Genomic DNA, 27568 nt, shown 5'->3' with positions numbered 1-27568 from the left:
TATGTTCAATTTATTTGCATTTCTAAAAATGATTAATTTGGTTTAATATTTTTTGTTGGGTTAGTCATGGTGGCGCTGTGGGTAGCACGATCGCCTCACAGCAAGAAAGTTACTGGTTCGAGTCTCGGCTGGGTCAGTTGGCATTTCTGTTTGCATGTTCTCCTCGTGTTTGCGTGGGTTTCCTCCGGGTGCTCCAGTTGTCCCCACAGTCCAAAGACATGCGCTACAGGTGAATTAAATAAACTAAATTAGCCGTAGTGTATGTGTGTGAATGAAAGTGTATGGGTGGTTCCCAATGTTGGGTTGCGGCTGAAAGGGCATTCAGTGCGTAAAACATATGCTGGATATATTGGCGGTTCATTACGCTGTGGCAACCCCATATTAATAAAGGAACTAGCTGAAAATAAAATGAATGAATGAATGTTTGTTTTGGGACAATGTCACACAACCAGCGATTGCTTTTCAGAGATCGCTGGTTCTCACACGAACTCTCAAAACTACATTTCCGCATTTCCCAGGACTACATTTGCATACATGCACTGCTCCCAAACACGCACGCCTGTTCATTCATCTATCCTGATTGCAATCACCAGCTGAACCTTGTCACAGACTGATATCACTCCATTCATAAGCCACTCATTCACGCTTCCAGGTTGCCGAGTCTTGTTTGCATTTTTGTGACATTACAACGCGTTTCCCTGTCTTGTTTTCTCCGTGTTAGACCTTAGCCTTGTCACCCTTGTTCTCTAGTTTAGCCGCCTGCCTTTCGACCTTTTGCCTGTTTATCGTTTATGATTCTGGACTGTCTATAGATACCCGTTTGCACCTGATGACCACTGCTTGCCTGACATTGAATAAACCTGCATATTGGATCTTACCTTCTGTTGTGAGTGTCACTCCCCCCAGTCGTTACAGACAACATGAAGGAATTGTGTGGAACCCAGCATTTTTAACTTTCTTTTTATTTTTTTTGATAGAACTGTGCTGTGTTTGCAATTGTTTTTTTTTTTTTTTGTTTTTTAGGAGAGCAGAGCTTTTTGTTGATATTTTGAGCAAAAATCACAAGTTTAAACAACAAAGATTTTTCTTATTTGATCATATTAGCCAGGTGTGCCAATATTAGTTACATGTACTGCAGTTATACCTGAGAGTGATGTATTTATAGTTGCTGGAACCTTCTAGTGGTTGTCAGTGTGTAGCTAGAAGAAAATGTATTAGCAAATACCACAAATAAAATAAAACCCTTAACAAATGATTGTGAGAACCCCGTTCACTGCCTTGTACTGATGGTGAGATAAAGCAATTTATTCCAGCTGAATGTAGGCACAGTGAAGTCTGTGTTGTAATGGACAGTGAGCACAGTTCCAGGGTCAGTTACTCTGAAGCTGCAGATGCATTATCCTGATTACACGCAGCTGCCAGAGAGAGAGAGAGAGAGAAAGAGAGAGAGAGAGAGAGAGAGAGGGAGAGGGAGAATTAATGTGTACACACACAATGCATTTGCACATCTGTCTCTACGGGGATGAAGCCAGGACACATCAGGCCATCTCACATGTACATACACACACACACACACACACACACACACACACACACACACACACACACACACACACACACACACACTATGAAGCATACACACAGAGTCAAGTTTATACAGAGGAGAGGATATCTGCCTGACACATGACATGGTTTGAGTTCAGAGAATGTTTAAATGTAGAAACTGTCTGTTCACTGAGCTCTGCATCAACTGATAATGAACTGGAGATTTTAGAATGATCACATGATAGCGTTTGCATCTGGCCTGGAATTATTAGCATTATCTCAATAATAATGTGTATTTTCAAAAATGTAATGTATTAATGTGCGATGCGGTGCCGTTGTGGGTAGCCGTGTCACAGCAAGAAGGTTGCTAGTTCGAGTCTCAGCTGGGTCAGTTGGCATGTTCTCCCTGTTTTTGCTTGGGTTTCCTCAAGTTGCTCTGGTTTCCCCCACAATTCAAAGTACAGGTGAATTGGGTTGGCTAAACTGTCCATAGTGTATGAGGGTGTATGGGTGTTTCCCAGTGATGGGTTGCAGCTGGAAGGGCATCCACTGCATAACACATATGCTGGATACGTTAGCCGTTCATTCCTCATTCGGTCATTCATTAAAAGAAAATTAATGAATGTATTAGTGATGGATTTTTATCATTGTTTTAGCTAATGTTGCTAACTTAAATGGTAATAAATGTAGCTTAGCATTAGCAAATTAATTTTAAAACTGTAGTACCTTAAAAATGAATTCTGACCACACACATTTGAACAGTATTTTTTTTGCATGTTAGCTTTAGCATATAGTTATGTTATTGTTTATTGTTTTTGGAAAAAAATATCGATACTAAACGTTTTTGTGAATTTGCTGGTTAACTAATGCATATAGCTATTGCTAAATTATGTATTATTGTTTTTTAAGGAATAGTATTAATACTAAATTTGTGTGGTAGTGGATTTGTATGTTAGCTTTAGCATATAGCCAAATTACTTTCAAATTTTGATTCAGTAGTGAATACTGAAAATTTTCTGAATACTTTGAACAGTAGTGTATTTGCATGTTAGCAATAGCATTTAGATAAAATATTAATTATTGGTAAAAAAATAGGCTAGATACTAAACTTTTGTGTGGCAGTGTATTTACATGTTAGCTTTAGCATATAGTCAAATTACTTTAAAAATGATTAAAAGAAATATCCAAAGTTTAAACAGTAAACGTATTTGCATGTTAGCTTTGACATATAGCTAAACTATTAACTATTGTTGTTAGAAAAAAACAATGATACTATATGTGTGGTAAGTGAATTAGAATGTTAGCTTTAGCATGTAGCCAAATGGGGGGTCGGGGGCGGAATAATCCGCAAAAAATACTATTTTCACCATATTATACAAGCTGGACATTATGTTAATTTTGAATTGCAATCAGATGATTGTGTGGAGGTGTGAGAGCGGGACTGTAGAGGAGGAGGACAGATAAGGCTGTCACATTACTGATTTATCTTCTCAGCGATTCTCCCTCTCTTTGTTTCCAGAGGCAATGGCTCAAATCGGCAGCCGCCCACAGACACAAACACCTTTCAGACCACTCTGGTTTGGGTGATCGTGATAGGCAGATAGATATCAGCCAGGACGATTAATTTGGTCCTTTTTGGCTGATCATCGCTCCATTTGGCTGAGTGTCAGAAGTAGCTCTGCCATGTTGCTTGTGAACAGATAATGAATGTTTTCAATATTTCTGAAGAGAAACTGTTAAATGGGGGTTGATGCTGGATATAATTAGCCAATATAATGTCACTTTTGCATTATGTTCAGATATATAATGTGATTAATATGGGTCGTCCATAATTAAGTGTGGGTAATCGCAGAAAAACTGTACGTTTATGGTTGTAAGGTTTTATGAAGGCGTTTGTGTTCACAGTGGCTGGATTTATTTGACTGGATTATGTCGAAAACATTATTATTACTACTTTAAATATCTGTAATTTATTCCTAGATGTAAAATATATTTTTTTTGTTATAACGTGATCATTAAGAAATTACTTAAAATAATTAAAGAAAGAATTTATATATATATATATATATATATATATATATATATATATATATATATATATATATATATATATATATATATATATATTTTTTTTTTTTTTTTTTTTTTTTAAACAGTAAAAAAAAAAATTCAAGATTCTTTCAGTGAATAAATTTGAATGGAGTATAGCCGACAGCTATCTCTCTGCACCTCTCACAAAGTCACCCACTGAAGCTAAGCAGGGCTGCGCCTGGTCAGTACCTGGATTGGAAACCACATGGGAAAGCTAAGTTGCTGCTGGAAATGGTGTTAGTGAGGCCAGCAGAGGGTGCTCAACTTGAGGTCTGTGTGGGTCCTAACACCCCAGTATAGTGAAGGGGACTCTATACTGCTCAGTGAGCGCTGTCTTTCAGATAAGACATTAAACTGAGGTCCTGACTCTCTGTGGTCATTAAAAATCACAGGATGTATAGGGCTTTAATCCCTGCATCCTGGCTAAATTTACCCAATGGCCTCCTAACCATCCTCATATATGATAACTGGCTTCATCACTCTGTAGCCTCACATTCCTCTCAATCAGCTAGTGTTCGGTCTGACACAACATGGCTGCTGTCGCATCATCCAGGTGGATGCTGCACACTGGTGGTGGATGACAAAAATTGAGTAAACAGAAAAGTGCTATATAATGTTAAGAATTAATATTTTTATTATTGTTATTATTATTTTATTTAATAAAAATGACTGCCAAATCAATTGATGTATCAATCAATCAATCAATCAATTTATTCGTTCGTTGTTTTATTTATGTTTCAAGTTTTTACTTTTTATATAGAACTATTTACTTGGATTTCGGATCAGAACTACTAAAACTATTAGGGTTGGGCAATGTCCACCAATTTGGTTTTGTACGATGTCTAATGTGAAACATCGCGATGGACGATGGCATCGTCTTTGTAGGCAGCGGTGAATTGATTATTTATGAATAGTTTATTCATTCATAACAAATTCATTATTTGTAGTCTATCGTTTCCTGACCCGCATGGTCTTTGTTTTACCATTAACCAAATCATAATAAATAAAGATAAGTTACACACAATTACTACCTGTCAATCCACTTTTCCGCAGGATTCTGGCATGAATAGGCAGAGTGCTCTGTGTCATTATAAAGGCGTCGACAAACTTGGTTGGTAAAAAAGGTGCACAACAAACAGCAACCAACCAACAGTATCTGAGGTTTTCACTAAAATTACTTAGTACAAGTGTGAAAGCGAAAGTTTGAAGCAGTGTACTGACGCTGTGACACGTTACCTGATAGATTCAACAGACAGAAAAGTCGTTAGATAGAGACCAGATTAATTAAATATCATGTTTAAAAAAAATAGTAAGAAGCAATCCAGCGGTACATCCTTGATAAACTGTCTGACATATATGCTGCTCTCTGAGGTTTTGTGCTCAAAGCACCCGCTGACTGCCTGGAGCTCAGACGTGCGCATATGCTGCCAATGTGTGTGGGTGGCTAAATGATGTTTGTTCTCAGCGGTATAGTTTGGACGGAAATCTTTTCAGAAATGCTAGATGAAACGCCAGTGTGGACATGGATTGTTTTTGTTCTAAGATGCCATTTAAAACTAAGACGTATTAGTGTAAACGGCCTGAGCGTATATTTTTTGTGAGTAGGTTGCTGCTGCGACAGGGGCAGGGCGAAGGTTCGTAATGCCGGCTCAGCATCGTGATGTCTATCGGCCATCGTTGACCCAACCTTAAACTATATTACTGTCTTCTTACATAAATCCATTTCATTAAAATATATATAAATAAAAGCATTTAAGGCAAGGCAAGGAAAATATATATTAAAAAACAATTGTATAAATAAAAACATTTAATCTCTGAAGACAGAACCATTGAACCACTGTACAACTTAACTGCAAAAGAATATCAATATTAAAATCATATTGATGCTACAGCGGTATGATTCTGAAAGCCCTGTGAGCCGCTGTTTCTGCTGTATGTGTGTGTGTGTGTTATTCCAGAGACGCAAACAAACACAGACTCATTTATTGCGCTGGTTTCATGCAGGCTTTGTCTGAGAAAGTTGTGGGAAGAGACTCACTTGTAGCGCTCTTCACTCGGGGGCCCAACTGCAAATGTGAAAGCCTCCGTCAGGACACTCGTTCTGTGGCCCTTTTCCTCCAGCAGAAAGATCTGGACGTGACCCACATACTGACACAGGCTGCTGGAAAGAGTGACAGGGACAGAGAAAGAAAATGAGACGCTGGCGGAAGAGAATAAAGAAGAAGAGAGAAAACCTACAGGCTCTTACATATGGAGAAATGAGACAGAGAGAGAGAGAAAGATAGGGGAACTGGGGTCACTCAGGTGGGACGGTACTCTTTCATTGCCCCGTTAGCGATTTTGGTTTTCAATTTCAAAATGCATTATTGGAATGATTGTTCTACTCACTGTATTTCTAAAGAGTCAGTAAAAGAAGCAAGAACTGTGACGGTTAATGTTTAATGTAACATTAACTTTATATAAGTTATATAATAATTATTAAATAAAAATGTATTAATAAAATACAAATATAATTAATTGAAATTAAATTGGCATAATTGTTCTGCACTGTTGTTGTTTTTTTAAGAATCATTAAGTGAGGACAGTTAATATTTAATTAATAATATAACAGCTTAAGGCATTTACAATTAATATTTAATGCATCCAATATATCCAATGTAATAACCTGTTAGATCAAAGATATACTGGAAGTTATTTAATATTTTATTAATAAATATAATTGCTGTTTAAATGAATTCTCATTTGTTAAAGAAAATTAAACTATATACATTATAGTGTTGTTTACAAAATAAAAGTTTGCATTTACATAATAAATTTTAGTAGTGTATATATATATATGTGTGTGTGTGTATGTATGTATGTATGTATGTATGTATGTATGTATGTATATGTATATGTATATATATATATATGTGTGTGTGTGTGTGTGTGTGTGTGTGTGTGTGTGTGTGTGTGTGTGTGTGTGTGTGTGTGTGTGTGTGTGTGTGTGTGTGTGTGTGTGTACTGTATGTATGTATGTATCTATGTATATATATATATATATATATATATATATATATATATATATATATATATATATATATATATATATATATATATATGTGTGTGTGTGTGTGTGTGTGTGTGTGTATGTATATATATATAGTATTACTAGTATAATATTACTATATGTATTATAGGTTAGGGTAATTAGGCAAGTTCTTGTATTAGGATGGTTTGTTCTGTATACTATCAAAAATAAATAGTTTCAAGGAGCTAATAATTTTGTCCCAAAAATGAATTTAAAAAAATTAAAAACTACTTTTATGGTAGCCGAAATAAAACAAATAAGACCAGTTTCCAGAAGACAAAATATTATCAGACATACTGTGAAAATTTCCTCGCTCTGTTAAACATCGTTTGGGAAATATTTAAAAAAGAAAAAAATTCAAAAAGGGGCTAATAATTCTGACTTCAACTGTATATAATGCACACAGTACATACAGTACTTATTGTATATTAAATACATACTTTATTTGTGTACATAATTAGTTATGATTAATCAGCACTATATACACATACTAATATAATTTATTATTATTAAAAAGTTTCAAACTAAATTAAATAGCCTTCATTTTTTAAGAAGTAGAGCTTCATTCAAATAAAGCAAGGGCTGTCATTGTGATCGTCATAGTTAATATTTCATATACCAAATAATATATCAAAATCAGTCATAATCCTACATGTTACATAAGCCCATCAGAAGTGTTCTATGCAAACAGAGCATCAAAGTTTCAAATGAATTGTTTAATTCTCTGTGTCATGTCAGGAAGGTGTCTATAAAAGTGAAATTCGCATAGAGGAGGTCATCAGTTTGCTTTTTTCCCCTCTTATTCTCTACTCTCTGTCTTGGGAATGCTAATGACAGAGAAAGGGGAGTATAGAGAGTGAGAGCATCGTCAGCGATTTCCTCCGTAGCTTCAGAGAGCCGTCAAATCAAAGCTCACTCCCACAATACCAGCACAATGAAAGGGAGGACTATTTCCAAGGTAGTTTTAGTGGCTTCTGGTTAGGGCTGCACACTATATCGTTTCAGCATCAATATCGCAACGTGCGCATCCACAGTATCTGGATCAGATCTGCTACATATGTTGAGCCAGGATTACTACGGACCACAGCCACAAGTTAAAAACGTGTTATTTGTGAGTCGCTGTAAAGTTTGACCAAAAAGTTACCAAAAATTTATCATCAGCCTTTGATTGAACCAAGCGGCAACCTCCCCCTCTCCCTCAGGAAGCCAATACAGAAGTAACCAAAACTGCAATTCATCCGAAATTCCGCTAGTCGTGGCCGCTCCTGGCTCCAAAACAGAGCAAATTTCAATTGAGCCCACTGTTAGAATGGCCAACTTTACAGCAGAAAAAAAGGTGTTTACAGCCTGGTACAAAAAAAGATTTTGGTTAATACAGCTAATATTACCCTTCATGACAACTGTGAGGGGGGTGAATTTTTTTATAACTCATCCGTTTCCTTTATATTAAGTTATATTGAGTTTGCATAATTAAGGGAGTGGCCACTTGAGTGACAGCTAGGTCTCGTTGGTCGCCGTCACGTCACCTCAGCTGAATCCTGCAAATTAGCCACTGATCTCGGCATATTTATCGTATTTCTGTGTTGTTTTATGTGGCTTTACACACTCAACTGCCTTTTGGACTTGTTTCCTACAATTATTAGATGGCATGGCATGCTGAGTGAACTTATTTGTGCTCACAAACCATTCACGTGGCCTCCGTTTCCCATGTGAGTAAAGTTATATACTTATATACCATCTCTGTACATGTATTTGTTTTATTTAAGATCATTTATCGTTTATATTTATATTTAGAGCTGTAATGCACTCCAGAATCTGTCAGATTGATTAGCTGTAGGGTCTAGAACAGTCATCTGATGCGTTGTCATACAGTGTTATGCTGGATTTCATCAATAGTCTTACATTAACTAACACAGACTATATCTGAAGTGTTTGGAAGTAATTTGCGTTTTCCTCCTGTTGAAAAACGTCATAAGAACAATGTTTAGTGGCTCAATGTATTACAGCAGTGCTTTTAAAAGTCTAAACACTTTATTGATATAGTGTACAACCAAGCACAAGTGGTCAGAATACAAACGAGTCACAAGTGATAAAGTATTAAGCATTTCTCCCAAAGTAAAGTGTGTCTGAACCAGGTCCAAGCTAAATGCCAGCAGGTGTCTGTAGCTCCGCTCACTCTCCGCCTCTTTGCCCTTGTTTGGTATCCCGCCGTGGGTGTGATGACGCGTGACCAAAATGGCGACGGTTGGCCGCGCCTACTTGTGGCTTCTTTTGCGCTCTTCAGAAACCTATGGATGACGTCACGGATACTACGTCCATATATTTTACAGTCTATGGATTGAACACGTATTTCAAGCCAGTATAAAACATACAGGCACAAGTAATTATAATGTTTGTCACTTTAGGGAAGATTCATTCTGTTTATGAATATACTGTTGAAAATTCATAGTCCTGTGATTTTTTTTTATTTTTATGCGATGTTTAATAGAGTAATAAAGAGTATAAGTGTAAACACAGAAAGATAAGATATGCAATTTCGGTTGTTTTCTAATAGCGTGCAGCCCTAGTTATATTAGCGATGACCCCTACACAGATGGAAATGTGAACAACTCCCTCTCTCCACCCTCACACTCTTGTTCTCACACTCCTGGACTGTTTGGTTTTGTCTCTTGTCATTTACTTTCCTCTTTTCTCGGGGTCTTTGTTTGTGGCTGTCTTTCTGTCACGCTGGCTTACATTTTCCCTCGTCCTTTTTGCCCTCTCTCTACATCTCTGTTTGCGTCAGTCGCAGGTGTGTGTGTGTGTGTGGTAGATGTCTACACGTCCCCCTCGGTGAGCCCACCAAACACAATGTTTATTAAAATAGCGCGGCAGGAACTTTGGGCCTCGGCTGCTTCAGTGACATGAATATTAAAAGTGATCTGGAGCGAGAGCAGCCAGTCGGAGAGCGCTCAGAGCATCAGGGCTTTTGTCAGATTGAGGAGAGGAAAAGAATGATGATGCTGACCACTGGAAAATCACCCAGGATTGAGGCCACTGGAGATGTAACGGAATGAAAATTTCATATCAGGATTATAGTGGCCAAATATATCATTGTTATTAATATTGTCCTGGTTTTGTTAAAATGACCAAAAAATGTATACATTTCACACACACTTAACAGCGTGTCCAAACTATGATGTGTAATAAATGGTGTCTTCATCATTCATCCATTTTCCTTCGGCTTAGTCTCTGATTTATCAGAGGTCGCCACAGCGAAATGAACCGCCAGCTATGCCAACATTTGTTTTTAGCAGCGGATGGCCTTCCAGCTGCATCCCAGTACTGAGAAACACCCAAACACTCTCACATTCACACACACTCATACACTAACCTATTAGTTCATCCAATTCACCTATAGCACATATCTTTGGACTGTGGGGGAAACCGGAGCAACACGAGGAGAACATGCAAACTGCACACCGAAATGCCAACTGGCCCAGCCAGGACTCAAATCAGCAACCTTCTTGCTAACCACCGTACCGCCAAAGGGTATCCTATTCATGTTATAATATGTTTTTGTCCTTACCATCTGCGCAAAAAAAAAACTGATGCGCAAAGTTTCAACAAATTTTATGAGCCAAATTTTTTGGCAATCATCTCCTCAGGTACAGATTGTGGGTAACACTTTATAATAACTGCATTAATTAAGCATTTATGCATGAGCTAATAGTTAATTCATCTTTTGTTAAGCATTAACTCTACGTTAATGGACGTTAGTAAGCAGTTTATAACAACAAATACAAATGCCGTATTCTTGACTTACAAGCGCATGTGTAATGTTCTTTATAATTGTGTTTTCATAATGATTAATGTTTCACTATTAAATTAAGTATTGCATTATTTGCAAAGCATTTGTATTTAAGAGTACTATGTAGTTTTTAAGATCATTTAGAATGAGTCAGAAAATTATGAATAAACTATTCAAATCAACATTTATATAACCTATTATTCAGGCTTATAGTAATAGTTGTATGTTAATAAATGCTCTATGTGACCTAATCTGAAGTGAGAACTATTTATGCTTTATAAATCCCTTATAAATGACAAGGCTCAGTATCAAATGGAAATTAAATCTTTGTAATATTATCTAAAAATAAAATGATTGTGTAGTTTAAACAGTGCTTAACAACAGGAGTCTCAAATACAAAATTTGAATAAAACATCAGTATATTAATTGAACAATAGGATATTAATTTCAGTGTTTGTGTTATTCAGTGATGTTTAAACTGTATAGTAGTTTTATTTTTAGATACAGTAAGACTGCAAAAAATGTAAATATCATTTGATACAGTTTCATTGGTGTATATCAATATTGTTTTGCTAAGAATCGATGTAGTTAATTTCCTTTTTTATTTTTGGAATACAACCGAGCATTTAATTGCCATTTATAAGGCATTATATTATATTTGACATTTATTATATGCAACATTTATTGCTATGCTACTGAAAGCAGCTGCAGATCATTTACCTCAGATCTTGAAAATGAAATGGCAAGCAAATGATTTAAAAATGAAAGTCAGAAATGTGACTCACTGCAAATCAAAAAACATCAGTCAATTCGTGTGTTTTACCTTGAAACTGGTATTTCTTACACTAGAGGGCACCTAATAAGCTAATAAGGCACACCTGTTCAACTGCTCGTTAACGCAAAGGATTAGGGGAGTTCTGAAGTCAAAAGGTGTACCTAATAAAGTGGCCGGTGAGTGTACATTTTTATATACTGTACATTTCCGAATTTTAGCAAAAAACTTAACGAAAAAAACTTTTATTAAATAAAAACATAATGGCTCTGGGAGAGGTAGAGTTGTGTCCTGGATGATGATGAAAACGCAGGCTATCATCTGTGTTTCTGAGTGCTGGTCTGTATTGAAGGTCAGCTGTGATCGATGCTTTTTGACATGTTCACGCAGAATGATGTCAGAGCCTCAAATAGCCACAGAGTGAGCCTGTGCAGGCCTCTATGAGCGCTTTAGGACTTTACAAGTACTATGATGCTTTAGTTAGAAGCTGAACAAGTGTGATAACCTTTCCATGACTCCACATTCACAAAACCATTGACTCCAAGACCTCCTGAAAACAACACATGCTGATTCTGTGCTAAGTGGCACTGTGTACAGGAAATGACTCGCAATTTCTTAAAAAAGCAGGAAAAACTCTTCTCTTCTATCTCACTCTTGGTGCATTAAGTATGGCTTACTGTATGTTACATTAAATTTTATAATAATTGATTACTTTTATAATAATAATATTCAATTTTTTAATTTTATAAAAGTCGGTAGTCCTTTGTGGCTTACATACAAACTCTACTATGAAGTTTTAATTTGTCTGATTAACCGCTTTCATTTCAGCAAGTAAATAGTGTCTCCATTCAAATGTAAAATTTATTTCTGTCTATTATCAGCCTAAATGTGTGTATTGCTATTTTATTTATTTATTTATTTATTTATTTATTTATTTATTTATTTATTTATTTATTTCATTCATTCATTTATTTGTTTATTTATTCATTGGTGTGTATTTATTTATTGGTTTGTGTGTATATATTTATTTATTTGTATTAATATTTCATTATTTTACTTATTTATGTATTCATTGGTTTGTGTATACGTATTTATTTATTTATATTATTATTATTATTATTTTACTTATTTATTTATTAATTGGTTGGTGTGTATACATATATTTATTTATTTATTTGTATTATTATTTGATTATTTTTACTTATTTATTATTTTTTTGGCTTGTGTGTATTTATTTATTTATTGGTGTGTGTTTATTTGTTTATTTATTTGTTTGTGTTTATTTACTTATTGGTTTATTTATTTATTTATTTATTTGTGTTTATTTATTTATTGGTGTATTTATTTATTTATTGGTTTGTGTTTGTTTATTTATTCATTTATTGGCATGTTTATTTATTTATTTATTGGTTTGTGTTTATTTATTTATTAATTTATTGGCATGTTTATTTATTTATTTATTTGTTTGTGTTTATATTTTATATATATGTTATTGGTTTGTGTTTGTTTATTTTATTTATTTATTTGTGTTTATTTTTTTATTGGTTCGTGTGTATACATTTTTTTATTTTTTTTTATTAGTATTAATAATATTATTTAACTTATTGTATTTTTCATTCACCCTTTTATGATGGAGGGTGAAGGAAAAATACAATAAGTTAAATCTTTACAAAAATTAAATAGATAAAATAATAAAAATAAATCATAAATAAAACAAAAATAAGCCTCTCGCAGCATTAGTGCATTAGTCCTGCCATGCAAACATCAGCAGTGAGAACGGATGTTTGCACTTGAATATCACCAATGCTTACACTATATGTAATCTGCACAATGACATGCACGCAAACACACCTGCAGGGTCACATCCTGACACGTTTAAGGTATGCAAAATGCACCACAAAGGAACCCAAATGTGTCACATCTGCCTGTACGAGGTCTCGTGTTTGCATGGAGCAGGCTGTAAATTTCTTTTATTATTTTTTTGCATCTCAAGCAGCAGTTTTATGTGTGAGGGAATGAGGAGGATGGTTAGTGCAGTGTGTGTTTGTGTGTGAAAGTCCTGCATCAGCAGCTGTCGCTCTGCTTTGCATCTGGCATTGGGAGAGACTGCAGTGGGATGTGTATTTGCATGTGTGTGTGTGTGCGTGTCCTCCGTGTCACAGAGATGCATTCGGCTGCTGTGCTGTGGCTTGTTTGAATGACATCGAGGTTGAGGCTGTGTGGCGTGATGACATCATGACAGATGATGTCACATGCCACACACCTTGCCTGAGAGCCAATCAGAGATTAAACTGCCAGATTGAGTCTCTCTTGCACTTGTGGCGATGGTTTGTATCTGTTGTGGTCAAGATGTTTGGGCGTTGAACCATTTATTGTTCCAAATAAAATAAAATATTAGAAGGTAATTAAATGGTAATATTGTGAAGCTGTTTTTATTAATATTGTGTGTGTTTGTGTGTGGCAGGGGTGTGTGTATGTACCCTGTATATCCTTACACTGTGGAGACCAAATGTTCCCATAAGTATAGCAAAACCAGTTCATTTTTATCTTGTTGGATATTTTTTGCTCATAATAGTCATTCTGTCTTTGGGAAGCCCCCATAAAGATAGTGGTGTGTGTGTGCCACTATTAACCACTAGGGATGCTTGGATTAATCAGCTGGATTATCAGTATCGGCCGATAATCACATTTTATTACTCGATCAGTATACTCGCCAATTTGGCCGATCACATGAACAGATTGCAAGTGTTTGTTTATGAGTATACAAGCAGAAGATGCATTTTAACTTTTTATGCATCAAATATGCACTCCAAACGTTTTCATCATTGATGCACGTTGAATTATTCTTCCATCATTTGCAATGTTTCCAAATTGCATTGATGGTCATTTTTCTTACCAAGTTTTTTTATCTGTTTTTTCTATTATTTTCTGTGAAGCTGTTTCTGACCATCACATGTCCACACTAAATGGTTTTAAAATACGTGCTTAATGGATTAAATGCAACATCCTTCATTTATTCTAGGTAGGGCGAAATCTCCACTTAAGTATCACACGTAAAATGGAAAATGTGCTTTATGCAGTGTTAAAGTTATAAGAAGCTTGAAGCATCAGAATCAGTACTCCGCTTCGGTCATGACAAGATATCGGCTCATTATCGGCTCCAAAAATCCGGAGCATCTCTATAGACCACTATAATATTTTCATAGTTTATCATGTCTTTTGTCGGTTTTATTGTGTGTTTTTCTAAATATATCTAAAATTATTATATTCAAGGTTGTATTTTAAAGCAAGATGTTAGTTAGCAATAACAACACAGTCTGGAACAGGTTGTTTTCTATCAATGTCCAGTGTTTGTTTTTACTAATAATATGATGTGCTTTACTGACACCCCTAAAACTGATGAGTCAGCCTATTATCTCTCTCTCTTTCTCTCTTTCCTTTTCTCTCTCTCTCTCTCTCTCTCTCTCTCGCTCTCTCTCTCTTTCTGTGTGTGTGTCACATTTCTCCCATCTTTAAAGGTCCCGTGAAGTGCTTTAAATTTTAAGAGGAACACTTTTGTACTTTTTAGGTACTAATATGTACCCTTGAGGTATTAATATGGACTTTTTAAGTACAAATTTGTACCTTTCGAAAAGATACCACCCCAGTGACAGATTGCGTACCTTTATTTCTAAGAGCGTAAGCTAACGTTACTGTTGCTCTAAACATTAAGTAGTAGGAATAGAAGCATGTTTTTTTGAAAAAATTGTAGATGCTTAGGGCAAAAATTCAGCTTACGTTACATGAAAATGATGTTTGAATGCTAACCTTATCTACAGTAAACGAGATTTACTTTGGCCACATTGTCTTCACATTCCAGTGGAGGGACGACAGATGGCAAAACTACCTGATAAACAAGAAGTCATCACAAAGTAAAAAATACTGTGATTAATACTAATGCTTTTAATTTAACCGAGGGAGTAAATTTAGTGCTTTAAGCCAAATTGAACAACACTGGTTCAAATCAGAAGCTGTCATTTTACACTTAATCCAATATAAAATGTACTTTGAATGAAAGACACAGTAGTTTCACTATTTTCAGTGTAGCTTATAAATATCCTTATAACTAACATACTGATACTAGCATCTAAAAAAAGCTACTTTAATTTCACGGGACTTTTAAGGCCTGTTGAAATGTGTGTTGTTCTCTTTCCTTTCTGAGCATCAGTCTCTTTGTCTTTCCACACATTTCCTCCTCTGTTTTTCCTCCATCTGGCATTATTTCTCTTCATCTCCGTGTCCAGAAGTGTTGACCATGTGTGTGTCCTCAGATTGGAGAACTCTCTCTCTCTTTTCTAACCCGCTGTGTTTGTGCCAGTGAACGGTGTTCGATGTTTGTCTTTATTACTCTGCTCAGTCAACTTAAATGGGTACAATGAGGGCTTACGGCTTCAATGTAACGCATGCCAGCTTCAGGCTCAATAGAACAGGTTGCACATTAACTGGTTTTGGGCCAAAATGTCTCCATGGTGGAGATAAACAATGAGACTGCTTCAGAAATGTATACACAAATGTTATAGGGGAAAAGGGTGCTTTTAAAGATTGTATATAAAAGAAATTTAAAAATAAATAATAATAAAGTTTCTAACATTTTTACTAATTGTAATTTTAACCTAAATTATTACTTACTGTCTGTATTTATTATTCTATAAAATATGTATTTATTCATTTGTTTTACTTGCCATTTAATTAATAAAGTATAATTGGATTTGTTTTATTTTACTTTATTTTATTGTATTTGTTATATTTAGTTTTATTCTTTATTTTATTGTTTTTCCCTTTCTTTTCCTTTCTATTTTGCTTTGTATTTAATTAAATTTTATTAAATTTTATTTATTTAATGTTTTAAGTTTTATTTTATTCAAGATAAAAAAAATTGTTGTAATTTTGTTATTTTATTTGACTATTATTTTTTGTAAATGTACTTTTATTTTTTTGTTTGTTTTAATTTAGTTTCTTCTTTCCTTTTTAATTAATGAATTTCATTTGAATTTATATTCTATTTAATTTATTTAATTATATTTAATTTTATTATACTTATTTGCTTATTTATATTATTAATTGGTTTTATTTGATATTTTTTGTTTTAGTTATTTATGTTTTGTTTTACTATTATTTCTTTATTTTTATTTTACTAAAATGTATTTTTTGTGTTTTCCTTTAATTTAAATTTTGTTTCTTTTTTTTATTTCATTATATTTTATTTTTTATATTTTTTTATTTTACTATTTGATTGTACTATTATTATAATTTTTTTATTTGACTTATATTTTTTATTTTACTTTTTTATTTTTTATTTTATTGTTTTTTTCTTTCTTTTCCTTTTTATTTTATTTTTTGTTTAATTTAATTTAATTTCATTATATTTTATTTATAAAATGTTTAATATTTAATTTTATTATAATTATTTTATTTGGGTAATTATTTATTTTTTATATTAGGTTTTATTTTATATTTTTTGTACTATTTAACTATTTTTTATTTTGTTTAAATGTACTATTATTTTTATTGTATTGTTTTCTTTAAATTTAATTTAATTTCTCTTCTTTTTTATTAATTTCATTATATTTTATTTTATTTTTTATACTTTATTACATTGTATTTTTATCTTTTTACTTAATTGAACTATTATTATCATTTTTATTTTACTAATTTTCTCAAATAATTTTTTAGATTTTATTTTACTTTACTTTATTCATTAATGCACCAAACTGATTCACTTTATCTGCATAATTCTTGACTTGTTTTTTGCTGTTGAAGCTTATCCTCTTCCTGTATATGTGTGTCTGCAGGGCTCCAGAGATCATCCTGGGTCTGCCGTTCTGCGAGGCCATAGACATGTGGTCTTTGGGTTGTGTGATCGCTGAACTGTTTTTGGGATGGCCTCTTTATCCCGGAGCATCAGAGTATGACCAGGTAACACACTCAGCTACTTCTTTAATGCATTATAATAAAGGCGCAAGTTGAGCTTTAAACATGCACCGGCATCTACCATACCTCTATTTTAGGGAATTTTGTTGTACTTTATCCTTGCTGTTCCCATGCGGCTGTTACCAGGGAATGGATCGGTACACCTGAGACACCAGCTTCTGCCCAAACATTCCCTTGATCCCCTGTGCAACATAAAAATAGAAACAAAACAAGATAGATATGACTTGTTACTGTATATACAGTACACTGTGGTTCAGAGGTTTCACATCAGGAGGTTGTTTGTAAGAATTGTGTGCCCTTATTGAGCAGGAATGCATTAATTTGATTATATATATATATATATATATATATATATATATATATATATATATATATATATATATATATATATATATTTATATATATTTATATATATATATATATATATATATATATATATATATATATATATATATATTTATATTTATTTATTTATTTATTTATTTATTTATTTATTTATTCATTTATTTACAGTACTAACAGAGCTTTTTCCCCAGGACAATGTGTCTTACAGTGTTTTCTTTTTTAATGAGCAAAAATATCATACTTTTTAAGCATGCTTTAGAGAAGACAACCAATAAGATGACAATAATTTCTATAACAAATAAAATTTAAATAAATTGACAACACTTTATTCTATTTAAGGATTAGATTGTACCACCAAAATATTACTTAGTTTTTATTTTTATTTTTATACTACCACTGTCCCCAAACCATTTGGTTTTTATTTGTTGTCAGCAAGAATATGTGCAACATATACAGTATAAAACACCATATCAGAATGATTCTTGAAGGATCATGTGACACTGGAGTAATAATGCTGCTGAAAATTCAGCTTTTAATCACACAAATAAATGTAATTGTAGAATATATTAAAACAGAAAACAGCTATATTAGATGTAAATATTATTATTTACATTGTTAATCGAATAAATGTGACACTTGTGAGAATAAAAGACTTTATAAAAAATTACCAATACCAAGCAAATTAGAAATTAAAATTGAAAAAATAAATAAATAAATAATTAAAAAAAAAAAGTCAAACTAGTTTAAATAGTATAAAATTGCTTTGCTAATGTAATGTAATGTATATTAACTTACCTTAAAAACTGTGTTTATATAGTTAGATTTATAGAAATATATTTAACTATATAAAATATATAGTTTACATAAAAATATTTTATTTTATTATATTATATTATATTATATTATATTATATTATATTATATTATATTGTATTGTATTATATTATATTATATTATATTATATTATATTATATTATATTATATTATATTATATTATATTATATTATATTATATTATATTAGAACAATATTCCTGATATTCAGAATTACATCCATCGGACTTCCGGTATGCCTCGTGGAGACTAGACGCAGGTGGAAGTCACTCCGTGAACATTCGTGTATTTTTTCTATTAATCTCAGTTATCTTTGTCTTAAATCTATAAAGTAAGCAACGCTGCATCATATCTATACGCAAATATGCCAAAACCGGGAAAATCAGGACGAAATATCGCTGAAATGTTGGCTGAAAGAGGAGGCGAGCAGGCCGCTAACGCCTCGCCGAGGGAGGATGAGCTAACACCTGCTTCTCTGAAGGAGATAATTACGACTACCATTCGCACGGAAGTGTCAACATTACGAACTGAATTCTTATCCGAGCTCCGTTCTGCCGTGTCCACTCTGCAATCAACCCTCTCACTACAAGCTCAGAAGATTGTGGACATTGAAACCGCACTTAATGACTCGGACGGCCGCTTGACAGCGATTGAGGCACTATGCAACACACTGAAAAAAGAAAACGGCTCCCTTAAACTCAAAGTGGATGATTTAGAGAACCGCTCGCGGAGGCAAAATCTGAGGATCATTGGAATACCTGAGGGATTAGAGGGTCAAAGTCCGGTTACGTTCATGATTTCACTTTTTATTGAACTTTTCGGAGACAGTGCCTTTGAGAGACCACTACAAATTGACCGCGCTCATCGCACCGGCCAAAAAACACACCCGAACGCATATCCTAGGCATATGCTCGTCCGTCTCCACCACTATCAAACCAAAGAACTCATTCTGAAACTAAGTCGTGAACGAGGCTCTTTGGAATTCAACGGTGCGACGATTCGCATTTTCCCGGACATGTCTGCTGAAGTGGCGAGGCAGCGAGCCGAGTTCAAAGATGTGAAAGCTTTATTTCGCAGCGCTGGCGTAACCTATGGCATGCTGCATCCTGCTAAACTACGCGTCGATTACAAGGGACAACGGCATTTCTTCCAAACCCCACAGGCTGCGATGGAATTCTTCACTGCTAACATCAAGAATGCAGCGAATCAGGTTTGATCGACGTAACAGTTAAATGGTCCGAATCAAGAACTGAAGTAAAATTAAGAACTGAACTGACATCTTTGCAAAACGAGTGAAGCCTCAAAATAAATAAAATATGCAATACCATAGCATATTTACCCAGTTTCTGTGCGTTAAAAATACTTTACTTTTTATAGTCGTATGTGATTTTAAGTCAGATACATGTATGCGTTGTCTACTGTTTATTGAATCATTTCTATATTTAAGTCAGATACATGTATGCGTTGTCTACTGTTTATTGAATCATTTCTATATACATATATCCGTTCACGGAGCGCTGCCGAAATGACAGCCAAAGTTGAAACTGTTTACTGGTTTCTTATTCACCTGACTGTAATGTTCTTTTCAGTTAGGTTTGTTATGGATGCTAACGTTACTTTCCGTGACCGTTCTGGTCACGTGGGGGGGACACGGGTTCTTTTTATGTTTTTTTGTTTGTTTTTGGTTCCTTTAGATTTCGTTATGTCTGCTCATTTTGTTTATGCTCTCCATTCAAACACTCTTGACTACTTGAGAAATATCAAGTTATTGTTTAACATTAATGTCAAATGATACCTACCAAGATAGACGGGGCAGGGTTAATATAATTAGTTGGAACGTTAAAGGCTTAAATAATAAAGTGAAGAGTGTGAGGGTTTTTTCTAAGCTAAACAAATTAAAGCCCAATATATGTTTTTTACAGGAAACCCACCTTAAAATCTCGTGCCAAAAAAGCCTGCAGAGGTCATGGGTGGGACAGGTTTTCCATTCAGGCTTTAATAATAAAGCAAGAGGCACTGCCATTTTAATTAATAAGAATACACAGTTCAAACCCTCCAATATTATTTCAGATCCCAACGGCAGATACGTGATTGTGCCAGGCATCCTCTATAATAGTCAAGTTACTTTAGTAAGCGTTTACGCACCTAATTGGGATAACCCAGATTTCTTTACTACACTCTTCTCTAAACTCCCGGACCTGAATCTTTATCAACTGATTATGGGAGGTGACTTTAATTGCATTCTAAACACAGTTCTTGATAGATCATCCCCCAAATCAACCCTTCAATCTCAGTCTTCTAAAACAATTAATTCTTTTTTAGAATTGTGTGGAATAACTGATATTTGGCGTTTCCTAAATCCTACTTCTAAAGTTTTTTCCTTTTTTTCTCCTGTGCACCATACTTATACACGTATTGATTATTTTTTCATTGACAGTAAACTTATTTCTCGAGTGAACTCCTCCTCATATGACACTATAACTGTTTCAGATCATGCTCCAGTAATTCTTGAACTGGTCCTTCCTGGAAGCTATTCATTTTGTACTTGGAGAATGAATGCTTTACTTTTATCTAAGAGCCATTTTGTTGAGTTTCTTTCAGAAAAGATCTCTACATTTCTTGAAATCAATTCAACGGATGGGATTTCTTCATCTTTACTTTGGGAAACACTTAAAGCATATTTACGTGGAGAAATAATATCTCACTCAGCTTATATAAAAAAGGAGTGTAATAAGAAACTTTTTAAACTTTCTGATCAAATTGGTAAATTGGACCAAATTTATGCACAACACCCAAGCACATCACTATTTAATGAAAGAATCTTTTTACAATCTGAATATAACCAACTTTCTACTGCCCAAGCTGAGCAGCTTTTGCTCAAATCACGACACCTTTTTTATGAGTTTGGTGATAAACCAGGTAAAACACTTGCACTGCAACTCAGGCTTAAAACAGCAAAAAACTTTATCACCCAAATTCAAACCCAAGAAGGCATTATTGTTTCAGACCCTCAAGAAATTAATAATACATTTAAATCTTTTTACTCTTCATTGTACCAGTCAGACTCCCTTAAAGACCCTAACATTATTAGTAGATTTTTTGACAATCTTAATATTCCTCAAATAAGTAGTGAATTAAAAGCAAAAATGGATGAACCTATCAGCTTAGATGAAATTTCAAAATCTATTGCACAAATGCAAAGCGGAAAATCTCCGGGGCCGGACGGATTTCCCACAGAGTTTTTTAAAAAGTTTTCCGCTCAGATTTCACCTTTGCTTCTCTCTGTTTTTGAAGACTCTTTAAATAGTGGTAATCTCCCTTCTTCTTTGCGCCAGGCATCAATCTCTCTTCTTTTAAAACCTGATAAAAATCCATTGGAGTGTGGGTCCTACCGTCCTATCTCTCTTCTTAATGTAGATGTAAAAATCTTGGCTAAGATTCTTGCTCTTAGATTAGAAACTGTTATCCAAGATATCATACACCCTGACCAAACCGGCTTTATTAAAAACAGGCAGGCCTTTTTTAACCTGAGGAGGTTGATGAACATAATTTACACCTCATCTGACTCCTCTGTGCCTGAGGCCTTAGTCTTACTCGACGCGGAGAAAGCTTTCGACCGCGTCGAGTGGGACTATCTATTCTACACATTAAAAAAATTTGGGTTTGGTGACAAATTTGTTTCTTGGGTGAGACTCCTATACTCTTCTCCCATGGCGTCTGTGAAAACAAACAGCAATAGTTCTGATTATTTTCCTCTTCACCGTGGCACCAGACAAGGTTGCCCACTTTCCCCTATTTTATTTGCTTTAGCTATAGAGCCTCTTGCAATTTGCTTTCGCAATAATCCTGAGATTGCTGGTATTTTCAGAGCCGGAAAAGAACAGAAAATTTCTCTTTATGCTGATGATGTGGTATTGTATATTTCAGACCCAGAAACTCGTCTCCCGTATGTTCTGGAACTTTTGAGACAGTTCAGCGACGTCTCTGGTTAAAAGTTAAATCTGCATAAGAGTGAGTTTTTTCTTATAAATCCTGCTCCAAGATCCTTTCCAGTGTCAATATTGCCATTTAAATTAGCCTCAGAAAATTTTCGATATTTGGGAATAACAATAACACGAAAATATACTGATCTTTTTAAACATAATTTTGTTGTAATATTAGAGAAAACAAAACAAGATCTAGCTAAATGGAAAACTCTCCCACTTTCTCTTGTAGGCAGAATAAACACAATAAAAATGAATATCCTCCCTAAATTTCTTTTCCTCTTTCAAAGTATTCCAATTTTCATACGAAAGTCATTTTTTAAGTCCTTGGATCAAGTAATTTCGGATTTTATTTGGAACGGTGGCCCAATAAGAATACAGAAATCATTTCTTCAACAACCCAAAAAGTTAGGTGGTTTTGCACTTCCTTATTTCTTAGTCTACTATTGGGCGACTAACATCCACAGTATTTTATATTGGAGCCAGTCACACTACGGACTCTGCCACTGGGTCCCAGAATGGGTTGAAATGGAATGCGATTCTTGCACCCAAGTGTCTTTGCATGCGTTAATATGCTCTTCATTACCATTAAAGACATCAAACTATTCCTCTAACCCTATAGTACTTAATAGTCTTCGAATTTGGTCACAATTTAGAAAACATTTTGGCTTTCAAACAATGTCTAGTCTGTCTCCCATATATAAAAACCCTTCTTTCCTGCCCTCTATCTCAGACCAATCTTTTGTATCATGGTTTAGAAAAGGCATTGTAAGCATTAATGACCTTTTTTGTGATGATACATTTGTTACATTTTCTTATTTATCAGAAAAATTTAACCTTCCCAAAACTCATTTTTTTCGATATCTTCAGACACGTGAATTTATACGAAATACTTTTTCCCATTTTCCCCTTGCACCTCCCAAACAAGAAATCGATCAGGTTTTAGATACAAAAATTTGTAAAGGTGCAGTCTCTAAAATTTATAAAACAATTTTTTCATTTATTAGACAGTTAGATTCCTCATCCTTTTTAAAAATAAAGCAGAGCTGGGAATCAGATCTCAATCATGTTTTCACAGACGAGGAATGGTCCAAGGCTCTGTCTCGTGTACAAACCTCTTCTATTTGTGCTCGTCATTCCCTTATACAATTCAAATTATTGCATAGAGTATATTGGACTAAGGCAAAAATATCTAAAATTAACCCTGGTTTTGATCCAATCTGTGATCGGTGTCGACAAGCTCCAGCAACTCTTCTTCATACTTTCTGGCTTTGTCCAGCGCTAAGCACTTTTTGGGCATCAATTTTTAAATCAATTTCTGAATGCTTTCTTTTAGATATTGAGCCATGCCCCCTAGTAGCATTATTTGGACTTAACCCTACAAATGTTTCTTTGTCATCTACACAATCAAATGCACTTGCTTTTTGTTTAATAATTGCTAAAAGGCTTATAACACTAAACTGGAAAAATCCTTCCCCACCCAGTTACATACATTGGATGCATGATCTGATGCAGTCTATGCAAATAGAAAAGATTAGATATACAGTTTGCGGTGATACTGAAAAATTTGACACTATCTGGCAACCATTCCTCTTACACTTTAAAAATAAAAATAATAAATAAATAAACATGTATATATGTATGTGTATTTGTATGCAAGTATATAACTGACTTATCTTCCCTACCCCTGGCTTGGTTATGAGTGGAGAGTGTGTTTTTTTATTTATTTATTTTATTTTTTGTTTTTATATATATATTTTATTATTATTTTATTTTCTACTGCTGTACCCTTTGAGTATTTGTATTTATATATTCTCGGCACTGTTGTTGTTGTTGTTGTTGTTTTTTGTTTTGTTTTTTTCCTTAATGCATGAATATGTAACTATATTTTATTCAGAGAGAAAGAAAACGTGAGCAAAATTGTATTCTACCACCACATTGGATCAGTTGATGTCTAATGATTCTGTGTATCTGATGCTGTGGCTCTCTGACTAACATATTTCAATAAAAACAGAGTTAAACTAGAATTACATCCATCATATTGTAATATTGTAATGCGTTTCAATAGTCTCAACTTGTATACAACAGTTCAAACAAACATCATGTTTGATGTTCATTATGTTTGGAAGGTGTCATGCCCTATTAACCCCAGCCATAATCCATCCTGGGCTTTTTCCATTTAGCAGTTCAGTGGCCAGCAATGACACAAGTATGCGCTATTAAAAAAATAATGTCTTATAACTGGAAAAATGACTTGAAATTAGAGTTAAGAAACATCTTGTGTATAATGTTCTTTAAGTGAGATGAAGTCTTTATTTTGGAATGAATGTATGGTCCTGCAGAGAGAGACATCTTCCAGAAGTGGCTGCGAAAACAACCCTCAATTACAGTTTGTGCTTAAAAGAGAGAAAACAAATCTGACTGTTGTCCATGTATGTGTGCGCTTGTGTGTGCACATGTGTGTGTCCGCATGACTTTCATCTCTCTCTGGCCCCGCTGTACTTCTGGACAGATGCCACAAACTGGCCAATTAGCCCAGATCCTGAGCTCTACAGCGAGGGCTTCTCTTAAAAAATGATTGTGGCTTCATAGAGCAGCCCAGGGCCAATCTTCTGCCTCTAAGCAAACCAAAACGTCTTTAACAAGCTTCTACGCTCGGAGAGAACTTTGCAGATTTGTGTCCAGTCATTTATGTGCTCTACTGAGTAATAGGAGGTTTTTTTGGCCTCTCGTTTGCCACATTTATGAGGTCTTGTGTTTTTGGGAAGCTATCAAATGTTAAGCACTTTCGTATAAGGAATTTCTCATGCTTTCTTACAGGAGATTAGCGAAAACTCAACACTGAAATAAATGATTCATTGTATTTACCACATTAGTTTAAACAAAGGGGTTGCAAACTTGAAATTGATATCTTAAACACAACCCAGGCTCATTCTGAAAACGTAGTCCAGCGGACGTTTCTGCAGACCGCGAAATATGTCCCGGGAGGTACGTATTTGTGCAGTTTTTGTTTTCGCGAATTCGCAAGAGGCCGCTGTGCGCGCTTTTTTGTATCTTGAACGTCTCTAGTGAGTGCCGTTCGCGCCTGCGCTGTTCTCGCGTCAACCCACCAGAGGCCGCTGTCTGACTGACCGAATGATTGACCGCGCGACCGGCCAATCGGCTGACCCACCCTCCTTCTTCCCTGAACCCAACCAGTTTTACCGATTGGCCTGCCCGCTCACTTCCCTAAACCCGAGCAACAATTTAGAAAAGCCGTCTAGAAAAAGAAAAACCCTCATCTGTTTTTCAGATTTCACCGCGTTCTCACCCTGTTATGAACTCGTTCGCTTTATTTTTTGGATTCTATTTTTGTCTTACCTGGTTTCTGGAACTGCTTATTCTCTGGAATCGAACACGGATTCCTTTATCAACTCCTCCTCTCTGCATCTGAAGTCCGCCAACGCACACGATGAGCTGACCAGACAAACTGACTGCAGCGGGAAAGCCCTCCACACGGAGGTAAGCGGTCAGCCAGCAAGCGTGAAAGGGAACGGCATCACACCGCCCTGTAGCATTCGCTTAAAAAAATGAAATGCAGCCATACGTACCTCCCGGGATGTATTTCGCGGTCTCCAGAAACGTCCGCTGGACTACGTTTTCAGAATGAGCCTGGGTTGCTTAAACAAAGCTTTCAGCAAGGTTTAATTTGGGTGCAGTACCACACACGACCACCAGATGGTATTCAGTTTCCGTTGGTGACCATAAAAGGGTCGTCCCCTATTCCTCTGTATGCTTGAGCGATATGAATCATATTTTTTTATACTTTTCACAATATTTGTGAAGTAGATCTCAAATTCTAAAGTATGGACCGTTTATTTGATATTTGATTCGAGTTTAGCCTCTAAAGACATTTTTAAAACTGTGGCAATGTTTGTTAAAGTTTTGTCCATAATATTTAAAACATGTTTACGCCATTGTTTTCTAATATATAAAAGTTATCTTTGGTAACAGTTTTTTTTTGTGATTTTAGATGTGGATTGCTGTAGCAAAGTAATCCTTTACAACTCCTTGTCACAACTGAATAAATAACTGTTGCTCAATAATATCAATGTAAAATCAGTCCCAGGAAATAAAAAGAAGAAAACGAAGGCTTTAAAATGATATTGATTTATGTAATGATTGAATATTAATGATTTCTTTATGTTTATACTACAATATTATGTCTTACAAATGTAAGCACAAATGGTCCCACATGTTATTAAATTATTAATATATGCTGTTTAGGCCAAATTTAATAAAATCAGAATCACAACAGCCCTAGTTTGTTTGTTTGTTTTAATCAGATTACTTGTCCAGTAGGGCAAGTAAAATGATCTTTCACTTGAACCTTAATGTTGGTTTAGTTTAGCATAAGTAGATTTTTTTTCAAACATGATAAAGCAGAGATTTCCAAATCGGAAATATTACCATAGTCTTGTTTATCTTTTTCTTCTAAATCTGAAACACCACTAACTGGACCTTTCGCTCCAAAACTGAAACAAAAACTCAATTTAAAATGTCACAGGTTGGCATTTCAACCTCGGTTGCTCACTATATTTTTGATCTTCCCAATAAAACAGAAAGCTTGATAAGTTATTTTCAGCACTTGCGCCACCGTTGGCTCGTTTCTAATTACCGCACTTTGAAATCAACAGCAAGATGCTAAAAAAGTGAATGGAAACAAATGTGTGATTCGGTTTCTCAAATGAGCCAAACGCACTCATCAAGGTCTCTTGCGTTTGGTCTCAGGGTATGAGATTGGCAGGGGCTGTGGAAGAGATTATTATTGTTATTACCATTATTATTTGTCATTCCTTGGGCTGCCAGGTTCTTGTATTTCCGTTTTCAGGTGTGTGAATGGCATTGTGTGTAATTGCAGCGCACGGGCAGACCTGTAAGGAGAGGTTTTGGCAGGGGAAATCAGTCTGCTGGAGACAGCATTCATCACAGATGCTGTTTACTCTGCTTCTCATGCTGGAATGTTGAAGCTGTGTCATCAGAATGGCAGCCAAGTGACTGATATGTTTTCGAGCAGACAAAATGTCATCAGTCTGTTTTAACGCAGCTCACTGTTGCTTTTCCCAGAAGTCGGCTCACAGCGTTAGCCAAGGTTTCTTGCACCAGAAAGTGAATTAACTCATTTCCTTGAC

At 34.8% G+C, this 27568-nt stretch overlaps 1 protein-coding gene and 1 long non-coding RNA gene across 6 annotated transcripts in view; one reads left to right on the top strand and one right to left on the bottom strand.

Moving 5' to 3' along the window:
• Positions 1 to 27568, top strand: part of hipk2 (homeodomain interacting protein kinase 2) — a 197666-nt gene that overhangs the window by 118267 nt on the left and 51831 nt on the right. For all 5 annotated transcript variants that reach the window (NM_001443905.1, NM_001443904.1, NM_001443903.1 and 2 more), the window contains 1 exon segment: positions 17100 to 17223. In NM_001443905.1, coding sequence (NP_001430834.1) covers positions 17100 to 17223 — 124 coding nt within the window.
• Positions 997 to 17423, bottom strand: LOC141378728 (uncharacterized). Its single transcript, XR_015514782.1, has 3 exons — positions 17305 to 17423; positions 5675 to 5797; positions 997 to 1415 (listed from the first exon to the last, which is right to left on the bottom strand). It is a non-coding gene; the product is annotated as an uncharacterized LOC141378728 (long non-coding RNA).

The sequence above is a fragment of the Danio rerio genome, chromosome 18 (genome assembly GCF_052040795.2).
Source record: "Danio rerio strain M-AB ecotype USA chromosome 18, GRCz13ab, whole genome shotgun sequence".
Taxonomy (NCBI): domain Eukaryota; kingdom Metazoa; phylum Chordata; class Actinopteri; order Cypriniformes; family Danionidae; genus Danio; species Danio rerio.
The sequence above is the reverse complement of the archived record's forward strand: the minus strand, read 5'-3'. Positions and strand labels throughout refer to the sequence as shown.